Genomic DNA, 12,513 nt, shown 5'->3' with positions numbered 1-12,513 from the left:
CTCGCAATTGCGAGTTTATATCTCACAATTCTGTGAAAAAAAGTCCGAATTGTGAGATAAAAAGTCGCAATTACCTTTTTTTTTTTTTTTTTATTCAGTGCCGGAAACGGGCTTCCATAGTTTTTGCTGGTGTATATCGGCAAAGTAAAAAGTTGCATTTTTCTCACACCCCCATTTTTTATTTATGCATTTATTTAATGTAATAAAAATAATAAAAATAGTTTGTTTGTTTTTTTGTTGGCATTGTATAATGCGACAGACAGCTAGTTGGTTCCATTCAACTGGAAATATGATCTTGAAAATTTACGGGATTGCACTCCCATAAATAACCGATATGTGTGTGAACACAACCATATTAGGGAATACAGGACTGACGAGACAACCATATTCTGCTGCTGTGTGAACTTGGCCATATAGTGATTTGGACCAGTAACCAAAAGTGCAATACCATGGTAACATCCTAGCAATAATCAGTGGCGGCTCGTGGGGGGAGTCAGGGGAGGCACAGCTTCCCCAAAATTTTGAGGTGAAAATGGGAGGAGGACGATTTAATGTTAATAAAATTCACAATTCATTTCAGTTCATGTCTCAGAATGTGTATTTTTTGTTTGTAATTTCACAGCTGTAATACCATAACACATTACTGAAGTTGGAAAGCTCGTCTTTTCTATCGCGAATGTGCCGAATCTGCTGATGTAATTACAACCACTAGGTGATAGAGAAGGGGAGGGGGAGGCCGGGGGAGAGCTGAGCTCTCGTGCCTCCGTTGGAAAAAAAATAAAAAATTAGCCAATCAGCATCGAGTGTTCACTTTCAGCGCTGAGGAGTGTTGAGAAAAGAAACCTCGTATGGGGAGGCTAGCCTCCTTCTGATATCAACCAATCATGGTAAATTACGTGATATTAGTTTGAACGTCTCCCGCTGCACTGATAATGTACCAAGTACTTATGAGTAGCGATATTAAATATTTGATCGCCAACAGATTTACCAAACTGTCATTCACAGTATATAGGCTATACAAATTAAAAATAAAGGGAGAACACACCGAAGCTGGATATAGGCTACAGCAGTCAGCTCTTTTAACAAGGGATGGATGTTTGCTTCAAGTGATAGGCCAGGTAAGTGAAATTATATTATCTTGCTGTATGTGTGTCGTTTTCTGACTAAAAGCAACCAAAAAGTCATTTTAAAGTGGTTAAGCAAATAATAATCGGCAGGGATCCCCAGACCAATACAATTAGTGTGCCTCCTCTATTTTAAAACCCACGAGCCGCCACTGGCAATAATTGGAGAATATTGCAGTAAAAAACACTCAAAACAATATAGCAGCTGCAGCAGAATGCCCTATAAACCACATAGCAACTCCTCTCAGAAAACCTTATTAGTAACACCACTGCAAGCTCCCACTGTCAGGGATAGTCCAGCTTCGTCAGGCCCAATCACCTCACACACCTGTTCACAATCACCGGATTACAAGAAGCAGTCACTACGCGAAGCTATATCCCTTCAGTTCTGGAACTCTTTTCATTTAACCCGTTTGCTCTGCTTCTCTCCCCTCAGCACCTGTTTCAATAAAGAACCCTTCTTAACCATATATCTCCGTTTTGGACTCCTTCTGTACTGTGACACCCACATCCCTGTAGCATTGTAATGGTGAGTTTTTCCAGGAGTAAGTGCAACTCACAATGTAAACATCTAGAGTGCTTTATTCTGCTGCAGTGTGCAGTTACTGCTGTTTAATATGAGATTCATTTAGCCATAACAGAAGCAAAGACAATCTTTAAAAAAAAATGCTCACACAAGTTTGTCTGCGGTCTGAAGGTTGTTTAGCACCACCACCAGGACAAATGTTCATCAACAGATTGACTCCAGTGCCAAATAAAGGACCGTCACACAATCGAGTGTTAGGAATGTAGAATAAAAACATTTATTGAAAGAAACAGAACTCGAAACATCACAAGGCATCAGGTGAAATGGAAAATCCTACAGACGCTGTGACTCCTTGATTCCCAGGCCACGAGTTGCAAAATAAAACTGAAATCAGATTCATATTTAAAGCACCCTGTAGCTGTTACAAACATCAAATTATAATGTGCCTTTAGTGCATTTATACAAGGTGCTAAAACACACTCTGTCCTTTTAAAGGAGGCTGTTGGCAAATAAATATACACCTATGCATTAAACATAAATAGAAATAAATATGTTCACATAATCGTGCATACGGTACCACTGGAGGAGACTAGTTCATTCAGCATTTCAGTTTTATGTAATAAAGACATCGCTGTTACAGAATGGACAGTTGGTGTTACATATTTAATGAACGAGACGCTTAAGTGCATACAAGAATGAAAATCAAGGAGAAAAATCAAGCACTTCTGCTCGATACGCTTGTATTCACTTCAAATGAAACGGGGCTCTCGTTTTTATCTCCACTGTTGGTTAGATTGCCGTAACATTGTAAAGGGTTTTACGGGATTCAGCCTGAAGCAGACAGGAGATATTTGGCCTTCAGTAAACTTAAATGAAATGGAGATGTAAAAATCTGCAGCGGTTGAATTTCTCGGGTGTTAGGAATGCGAAGAAAATCATCCAGCATTGTCCAAGGGTTAACAGGTACAAGGCAGTGGCTGTCTGCAGCACATTCAACTGCCTGAGAGTACATGTAAACACTCAATATGTGAAGTACTAATTCAAATGGAACAATCTGTAAACACATTAGGGATCCACTCCACAGCCAGATAACCCAACGTCTGTCGACGTCTACCTGCAGAGGAAGATCAAAGAGAAATTAAACATCATTACACCATAAAACACAGCTTTAGTGTTTGAAATTAGTATTTCATTAATGCTGAAAAACTGACACCAAACAAGAACAAGAGTCTGTCAGACTTGCATTAGAAGTGTTATTATATCTATGTTATGTCACTGTTTTCCAAATCTGTTCCTGGATCTAATTTATGGAATACAGTAACTGTAAATATAGAAATACTGTAATTTGTGGATTTCTATGAAAAAAGGGCAGTACTAATTCTACCATGATCTATGAATACCTCTAATAATACACCGTTTTCGCATTATGAATGAATGAACTGAATGATATAACGTAATGTAATGCCATTAAAAACTATACAGATTTTATAACAATTATATATAAACAATAGTGGGTTTAATGTCAAAATGTAACATTTGATGTTTAATGTAACTTTCCCCCTTTAAATACTTTGGCCAGTTCAAGAGTAACTTGCGCAATTCTATATCATTTATTTTAAAGAATTCAAAGAGCAGTTTCATGTCTATCCATGTATTGTTCCAACTGGTCGAGTTTGATTCAGGATTTAGAAAAAAAAAATTATGCATTACTTTTTAGAGAGAGTAATTAGTACATTAGTTACACTGTTAAATATATAATTAGTATAGCTAGTAATGAAGAACTTTTTATTTAGCAACTTACCCAACAAAATGAAAAATGTGCTTAACTTTCATGAAAATATCACAGAAGTTAAAGATGCTTTTATTGAAGTGAGACAGAGTGTTATAATTACTACTCGCAAAATCTCACAAAACCTGTCAAGAACATGCCCGCATTTTCTTTAAGCAAAATATAACTAACGTTATTCTTCTGATTTTGAGGTGAAAAACAAAAAATAAAGTTCTAAAGGCAAAATAAAATGTCTAAGGCTTGATAAGTGAGATATTTGCAGTAAAAAACCTTCAAAGACATATTAGCACCTCCCAAATGTCATCTGTTCTTCAACCTGCTAACGCTCATTCTGGATGTTTTATTCTGAGAAGACAAAAATATGAGTGATCATTACCAGCAGTGAGGATGATGCAAGAGGAAGACAATAAAGCTGAGAAACACAGTACTGCAGTCTATTATGCTGCAAACTCATGTCATTTCCATAACTTAAACTCATTGTTTCTGAGAAACTCCAGCTAAAATAATAGTCACCTTGTGCTTCGGGCATCTTATCGTGAAGTTCTCCTCATTGAGTGCACTCTCTGTGGAGACACAACAGTGCAGATAAAGCACCTCAACAAGATGATGACATAAAAAACAAGTATCAGTGCAACAAAATGGAGATGAGTGAGAAACTCCAGAACAGCTGGAAATGGGAAACAAACTGATGCCTTACAAGGAGCTAAAATCTCAAAAGGGCTTTTCACACCGCGCTTAAACCCGGGTTATTGTCATTCTAAACCCCACTCTTAACTGTATGAAACCCTGCTTCAGAGCACAGTTAGCACTGCTTTTGTTTGTACAGTGTTAAAATGATGTGGTGTTAGAATGTTACAGCTAGATGCTTAGCAACAGACAGCCAATTGTGTGCCTCGTATTCATGTGCTTTGGACAGTCACAGAAACAGTTTCATCTTTTGTGTGCATGTTAAATGGTGGTCGAAAACACATGAATTGGAGTGAAGAAGAGACTGCTTTATTCTTACGTTTACAGTCCACTGAAAAGTCCATTTAGGAAAGACCTGTCTGTAATAATACGAGGATGTGCAATGCTAGCGCTTTTACTGAATCAGATCACAATCAACGACATTGACAATGCAAATAAAAAAAGAAAACTCTGGGTTTAGGAATGTACAATGTGAAACGTCAGCTTATACATACCAAGAATTAATTGTTAAAGGATAAGTTCACTAGTATTATGTAATCACATTGGAGTAGGTGGAAGTACCGACCCAGTGTTTACAAGTGTGGAGAAGGTGGACCGTTCAAAAGTTGTATGTTGAATGAAACTCATATGTCTTTGAATGAGTTTATTGTTTAAAATGGTCCATTCATGTGCATATCCCGGACCTTTAAATCTTTTGAAACCTAAAAGACTTCTTCCACTAGGAAAAAACGTGACCATTCCAATGTGATTACGTAATGCGTAAAGTCGTGGTCACGCATCGCAGAGCTAGTGCAAGACAAGCATTTGTGGTTAAAAAGTATATACATTTTTTCATTTTTATTTTTTTATAAAAATGACAATTTTTTCACAAGACCCTTATTCCTCGGCTGGGATTGTGTAGAGCCCTTTGAAGCTGCACTGACGCTGCAGTTTGGACCTTCAACCCATTGGCCACCATTGAAGTCCACTATATGGAGAAAAATCCTGGAATTTTTTCCTCAAAAATCTTAAAGGGTTAGAGTTCACCCAAAAATGAAAATTAGCCTGTGATTTACTGACCTTAGAGGCATCCTAGGTGTATATGACTTTCTTTTTTCAAAAGAATCCAATCAGAGTTATATTAAAAATTGTCCAGGCACTTCTAAGCTCTATCATTGCAGTAGGCGGGTGTTTCTGTTCAACAGTCCAAAACACGTCAAATAAAGCGTGGGCATACATAATAAAACGTGCCTCACACGGTTCCGGGAGGTGAATAAAGGCCTCCTGTAGCGAATTCATGTGTTTTTGTAAGAAAAAATATCCATATTTAAAACGTAATAAACAGCGCGCGCGCCTCTGAGATATGCTAGTCTTGCAAGTTTGTTTACAGGAGCAAAGGAAGCAAAGTTTCTTTACTTTAGCAAAGGAAAACCAGTCTCTTCTTGGCTTATATCAAAATCCTCCTGCATTTTTCTTTACAAATCCTCGGTTTGTGCTTCTAATTCGTGACCGGCGTTTTGTTTTGTTCTCTCTCTGCTTTCGTCACTAATCACGCAACGCCGACGTCCTACGTCATCCGCCGGAACGGCTTCTGCATACGACAGTCAGATGAAGTGAGAGAGAAGTGTTTATTACGTTTGAAATATGGATATTTTTCTTACAAAAACACATGGAATCGCTACAGGAGGCCTTTATTCACCCCCCGGAGCCGTGTGAGGCACATTTTATTATGGATGTGCGCACTTTATTTGACGTGTTTTGGACTGTTGAACAAAAACACCCACCCACTGCAATGATAACGCTTGGAATAGCCAGGAAATATTTTAAAATAATTCCGATTGGATTCGTCTGAAAAAAGAAAGTCATATACACCTAGGATGCCTCGAGGGTGAGTAAATCACAGGCTGATTTTCATTTTTGGGTGAACTAACACTTTAATTTATTTCCGACTGAAGAAAGAAAGACATGCACATCTTGGATCACATGGAGTAACTTTTCAGGAAATTTTAATTCTGGAGTGAACTGATCCTTTAACCCAGAGTAAATTATGAGCAGTATGAAAGGTGAAGCAAGATAAACAGGGTTGACAATGACTGATGGTTAACTATTTCAAGTGTGAAAATGACTTCAAACAGTGGATCCCAACCGTTTCTGAAGCTCCTCCAACAATGCATGTCTTCTTAATGAAACACACCTAATTGTTGCATCAGCGCATTAGTAGAGACCTAGGCTGGTCTGAAAGCTTAAAAATGCTGCCTCCACAGGCAGTATCTAGTTGTATTTTAACGTAAGCAGCCAATTGTAACTGGTATGTGCAAGGCTTCTGGTGTTATTCTCACTTCCACTTATTTTTGGTTGTAAAATCAGATTGTTATGTGGCTTGATTTTTGCAAACTGCCATTTTTTATCAGTTTTACTGTTTACTGCACTTTGTTATCCTTCTAGGTATTTATCTACAGCGGCCAATCAATCGGAAGTCTCACACATCCTCAAAAAAATAGCTTACTTTCCCTTTGCAAAATAAAGTGGATATGGAGGTAGGAAGGGACGTCCAAATCCATAGATCGTGTCACATCAAGTCTACTGAGATACCTTCAAATGATACATTTTTGAAGGCAGCATAAATGACTATGATATCCTGTGCGTTCAATTTCATGACAATTGAGCTAAAAATTAAATGCTGCCTGAAAGTGGTGATTCGTGGTCAGTTTGTGTCAATATATAATTATAAAAATTTTTTTTTTTTTTACTTTTGATGTCATATTTTGATAAAAAAAATTTTATCGCAATTTAATATTCACCTAGTTATCACCAAAGCCATTATGCTGCCTCAGAAGTCTGTCCGAAATCAATTTCAGGAGGTACCTTTGTACCTCACTGCCTGTCAGCAAGTCAACAAGCCAGCAGCCTAAGCCTTTGGACGCAGCCCTGAAATGCATTTGTCATTCACCACTGCCTTGAAACAAATATTTTTTTCAGAAGAACCATCAGTTCAGCCAAACGGACACTGTAGTTTTGTACAATGTACATTGCATTATTTTTGGTTTTAGTCTGCATGGTCTCATGAGAGAGACCGTACAGGCAAACTGATGACCATTACCTGACTGCAGGGCACAGGGGAAGTGGTACTTATTGGGGCAATCTTTGAAGAAACATCCCAAAGTGGCACCAACCCTGTCACAGTACGAACACACCTACAACAACCAAACACAACAGCAGTTTACAGCTTCAGAAGATTCAAAGGCAGTGTAATTATATATATAACTATAATAGTCAGATAATAGTTTTTATATGAAATAGAGAGACAAAAATCTCACAGCATCTGTCAAGCACATGTCCATTCACATATTTAACCAAAAACCAAAAAGAAACTTACGGAAGAGGATTAGGGCCAAGTGTGTTTGAGTGTAATTAAAATAAAAGAAAAAATATATAAAAATATGTATTTTAAGCTTATAAAGAAACAATGTCACAAAAAAAACAAAAACAAAAAACACGATCATAAAAATCAGCTTTCACTTTCGTAACACAATATATAAATTATTTTGATATGACCCAGACATTTCTTCATTAGGTTCACTCTGACAGGGGAAGAAAAAGACTTACTGTTCCTTGTGCAAGCCGGATGGCTTCCTCCAATCCGTAGAGTTTCCCTTTAACCAAAAAGATGCCTGCAGTCCAAATGCTACAGTCCTCATGTATCCAGTGCTCAATACACACACCAGACTCCTCAATGCTCTCTGAGCAGTTCTCCTTCCTCTGCCGTTTGACAGACTGGGATGCACCATCCTCCAAACTGTAGACCGAGTCCAAATCGCTGCAGTCAGGTTCCTGCTTTTGGGCAGGAGGACTGCTGTCAGATTTACAGATGGCCTGAGCTCCACTGTTGTGGTACGGCCCATGCAAGTCCCCGAGGCCTTCAACATTGCCAGCCCTTCCGCACAGGCAGCAGAAATGCCTGACCTGCAACCTGGCGTCAGAGCCAACACGGCCCAGCTGTAAACAGGACGTCTTTGGGATGACCCCCGAGACCACCTGCTGCAACCCTTTCTTTGTCGAATAAACATCCTCATCCCTAAAATTGATGATTGTGCAGGATGAGAACTCCATGTGAATGTACGGGGCGAAGCTGTCCGGCCTGGTGTCTTTCTTCTCTTCTTTGTGGTTTGCATATTTTAGTTTGATCTCCGGCTCTTGAGGTGAAAACATAGATGAAGGTCCAGATGATCGAGGTTTTCTGCGTCTTCTCTTTGCCGTGCTAGTTGCCGATTTGCCAGCAGGTGGCACTCTCACCCGCTTAGCGGGTTTCTTGGGTTTGGCTCTCGGTTTGGGTCTCGGTTTTGCCCGTTTCCTGCTCTTCGAGGCCGGAGTTTTCCACGGACGGCTTGACATTGAAGACGAAGCCCCACTCTGTGGAGACTTGAAGATGCTTGTGTTTTCTGCATCTGAGGTAGATGGGAAGTTTTTGGGAAAAGCAGCATCCATGTCTTGATCGCTGTCTTCTGGAGATATGGGAATACAGACCGACTCCATCCATGACAGCAACGACTTGGATTCAAAGCCGGCCCTGCCATCATGGGCTTCAAAAACAGGTTCATCCAGGGCATAGAAATTGTTAAAATTTTTGGGAGAGCAGTCCATTTTAACTTCTTGCTTTACAGAGGAATTTCTTTGTATTCCACAATTTCTCTTATTAACTATAACACTCTGAGTTCGGAAGCAGAAGTTTGGAGGCGTCTTGCATCTGGAGTTGCTTACTGGCACCTCAATGATGTCACTGTCATGGTCACTAGAGATGTATTCGATGGAGCATGGAGATGTTTTTTTAGCGGCAGAACATTCGGATGCGAGCGTTTCGATTGCAGTTCGCTCAACCACTGAGTTGGTGGAATGTAGTGTGTATGCAGCTGCGCTGGCGTCCTGAGGTAAACCCGATGAACCCTTAGTTTGTGACACACCTGTGTCACTCAAGTATGTTTCACCACAACCGGTCAAAATGTCTTGTGGATGCGTCTCTAATACACTGTGCGCTATCCTACCTCCCAGTGTGCTGTTTTCTAATACAGAATCTGCTTTTTTGTGACATTTTTTTGTTTGCGTCAACATATCGTCCATTTCGACACTGTAATCACTGTCATCAGTAAACACTTGGTCTGTGGGTGGGCACTGAGACAATATCTGAGCCACAGATGGCAAGCCATTGATCAGTGGTAAAGGTATAGAGTAGGGGACGCGGGATGACGTGCCACAAGTCCTTGTCCCATGATGCTTCAATCCTGGTTCTGGGTGATCCAGAGAATTCGGTTTGCTAGGCCGAGTGATATACCGAGATTCGGACATGTTAATGCTCTTGCTCCCTGAAGTAATGCCACACCAGCTGGGCTTTTTCACCAGATCCAAAGCCTCCATGGAGTTTGTCTTTAACGGACTCTGCCTGCAACCCACGGACAGATCCAGAGCTGAGGAACGAGACTCCTGAAGGTGCATGACATCAGCCTGGATAAGAGGGTCCATAACTGAAAGAAATCAAGCAAATTTAGGTGTCAATAACCTGGCCAATGTGGACTCTGCAGACTCTGATAACTGTACTATTCTTCTATTATTGAATCTGAGAGCTACTTTCGATATAGTAGATCACCGCATCCTGTTAAAAAGATTCAATCTTTAGGTTGCCATTTGTGATACTGCATTAGATTGGTTTGCATCGTATCTCACGAAGAGTTTTTTTGTGGAAATTGGTGAATTTTCATCAAGCTAAGATCCCATCACTTGTGGGGTACCCCAGGGCTCTATTTTAGGTCCAATTTTAGTCTCCATGTATTTGCTCCCTCTTCGTTTTATATTTCAGTCTCATAAAGTTTCATACCACACTATGCAGATGATACTCAGCTTTATTTCCCTAAATTAATCAATTTCCATTTATTGTCCCCATTGCTGGCTTGTTTAGAGGACATCACGAATTGGATGGAAAATAATTTCCTTCAGTTAAATAAAAAAAAAGACTGAAGTTATTTTGTTTGGCCCTCCACCCCTTTTAAATAATTTAGCCCTACTCTTGGCCCCTTTGAAGAAAACATCCGGGAAAAAGTTAAAAATCTGGGAGTTATTTTTGACACTGAACTAAAATTTGACAACTAAATCAGTTCTGCAAGCTTAAAAACATTCTTAGTTTTTATGATTTGGAGGTTGTTATTCATGCATTAATTTCAACCAGGCTGGATTACTGTAACACTCTTTATGCTAGAATTTATCAGTCTTCACTTTATCCATCAGATCGTCCCCCAAGTTATCATCTTTTAAAACATATTTTTTCTCAGGCTTTTGCTTAACTTTTCTCTCTCTTTTCTTTGTTAGGTGATGTCTTGTATTATTTTGTATTTTTTTTCTTTCTTTTCTTGATTTCCTGTTTTTATAATTAGTATTTAATGATTTTAAAATGTGTATGTCCTAATGCTTTTTGTTGGTTGATTTTTTTTTCTTCTGATGTTTTGGCTGTGCAGCACCTTGGTCAGCAGCACACGTTGCTTTTAAGGTGCTATATAAATAAACCTGACCTTGACTCTGTTGGTGAAAAAAATAAAAATAAAATCAACATAGTAGAAGAGTAAAAATAAATGACAATAATAATAATAATAATAATGATGATATAGAATCATCAAATTTAGCTAATAATTTAATAACCTGACCAATTTGCTGGGTATATTACAATATGTTAGTAAAGTACAAATCAACATAGTAAGAGTAAAAAAATACAAATGAAATAATAATGATAATAATAATAATATCATCAGTTTATCATCATCAAATTAGTATAATAATTTTTAAGTTAACTACCTGTCCAATATTGTCTCTGCTGAGTGTACTGCAATGTGTTAATAAAGAAGAAATCAACATAGTAAATTAATAATATTAATAATCATAATAAAATCATCACATTCAGGACTTAACAGCCTGGCTTATTACAATATGTTAATAAGGAAAAATCCACACAGTAAATAAAGAAATAAATATATAACCTGGGCAACATAAACTAAAGTAAAAAAAATAAAATAAAAAAAAATAGATAAATACATAAATGAATAAAATGCACTACAGCAGATACAACCATGACATACATTGAATAATTAAAAAAAATTATAATAATTATAAATTTAAGAATGTTACATTTATACAATTGTACTGCAAAATAAATAAATTATGCATCATGCTAAACACTGATTCATACTAAGTAGAGAAATCACGGTTCTGTCATTTCTTATAGAACTCAAATGTGACCCCGACATGCTAGATGTACATGTTTTCAATACTTAACTAAGAAGTAAACTTAAAAAAGTGCTCCTTAACAAAATACAATCTCTTCTGATTGTGCTCCCAACGTGAATCTGAAAGCAAACGCATCCTACAGACTGACAGATTAACACACAAACCCAAAACAGAAAAGCAAAGTAGTTCTGTATGCCCATATTAATAAATATGATGCACAATAGTATCTGTTAATGCGGTTTATATTGGTTTCATGAGTTGCACTGCGCCATGTTGTGATCGATCTATTGATTGATATTGATGAAGCCAGAGGCTGACTCACTTCCACAGCTAACGCTAACCAGGTGTCAATGTAACACTGGGAGACACTTACCAGAGAAATAACGCGTCCCTTTAATACCCAGAGTTACTGAGCATATTATCAAAGGCACGGGTATTAAAAAAATTAATTTGGTCTAAAACACGTGTATTAATGATATAAAAGAGTAAAACTACTGGCGAAAGCTGGACAAGGCAATTCTTCTGTTGAACTGCGTGAATCCTGCTAAACATGGCGACCGGAATACGCAACACAATAGAACTGCTTTCAAAATAAAAGCGAATTGTTCGGTAAAAATAGGCAATTTATCATTTATTGTGTGTCATCATTTGGCGTACTCATCTCCATGAATGTATAAGAGCATACAATGGAAAGAAAATATACACTGCCGTTCAAAAGGTTGGAATCAGTAAGATTTTAATGTTTTGTTTTTTATGCTCATCAAGGCTGTATCTATTTGATCACAAATACAGAACAAAAATAACAGTTTTCTTCTATTTCAATGTACTTTAAGATATAATTTATTCCTGTGAAGCAAAGCTGGATTTTTCGACACTTCAGTGTGACATTATCCTTCAGAAATCATTCTTATAAGCTGATTTATAATCAATGTTGGAAACAGTTGTGCTGCTCAGTAGTTGTTGGAACCTGTGATACTTTCTTTCAGGATTCTTTGATAAATAAACAATTAAAAAGAACAGTGTTTATTCAAAATATAAATTTTGGGTTACAATATACACTACTATATTCAAAAGTCTGGGTTCGGTATTTATTTTGTGTTAAATGGATAAAAAGTGATAGCAAAGACTTATAGTGTTAGAAAAGA

At 37.8% G+C, this 12,513-nt stretch overlaps 1 protein-coding gene across 2 annotated transcripts; it reads right to left on the bottom strand.

Annotated features, from left to right (window-relative positions):
* Positions 1–1,902: 1,902 nt before the first annotated feature.
* On the bottom strand, positions 1,903–11,933 carry LOC107673826 (uncharacterized). 2 transcript variants are annotated; one of them, XM_016467664.1, is made up of 6 exons: positions 11,742–11,933; positions 7,712–9,621; positions 7,206–7,299; positions 3,953–4,002; positions 3,710–3,784; positions 1,903–2,764 (listed from the first exon to the last, which is right to left on the bottom strand). In XM_016467664.1, the coding sequence occupies exons 2-5, from the start codon at positions 9,617–9,619 to the stop codon at positions 3,740–3,742; spliced, it is 2,097 nt and encodes a 698-aa protein (XP_016323150.1). In that variant the 5' UTR covers positions 9,620–9,621; positions 11,742–11,933; the 3' UTR covers positions 1,903–2,764; positions 3,710–3,739. The 2 variants fall into 2 exon arrangements, with proteins under 2 accessions (XP_016323150.1, XP_016323215.1); XM_016467729.1 differs by having other exon boundaries at positions 3,730–3,784.
* Positions 11,934–12,513: the final 580 nt, after the last annotated feature.

This window comes from Sinocyclocheilus anshuiensis, unplaced genomic scaffold, assembly GCF_001515605.1.
Source record: "Sinocyclocheilus anshuiensis isolate Anshui unplaced genomic scaffold, SAMN03320099.WGS_v1.1 scaffold173, whole genome shotgun sequence".
Classification (NCBI taxonomy): Eukaryota; Metazoa; Chordata; class Actinopteri; order Cypriniformes; family Cyprinidae; genus Sinocyclocheilus; species Sinocyclocheilus anshuiensis.
The sequence above is the reverse complement of the archived record's forward strand: the minus strand, read 5'-3'. Positions and strand labels throughout refer to the sequence as shown.

What these genes read in the sequence shown, in the direction of transcription:
- LOC107673826 (XM_016467664.1), bottom strand. Translation starts at nt 9,619, where the DNA reads ATGGACCCTCTTATCCAGGCTGATGTCATGCACCTTCAGGAGTCTCGT. An exon ending in TCCGGCTTGCACAAGGAACA is followed by an intron (nt 7,300 to 7,711) that starts GTAAGTCTTTTT and finishes TGGTTGTTGTAG; the next exon opens with GTGTGTTCGTACTGTGACAG. An exon ending in TAAGATGCCCGAAGCACAAG is followed by an intron (nt 3,785 to 3,952) that starts GTGACTATTATT and finishes TTGTCTTCTCAG; the next exon opens with AATAAAACATCCAGAATGAG.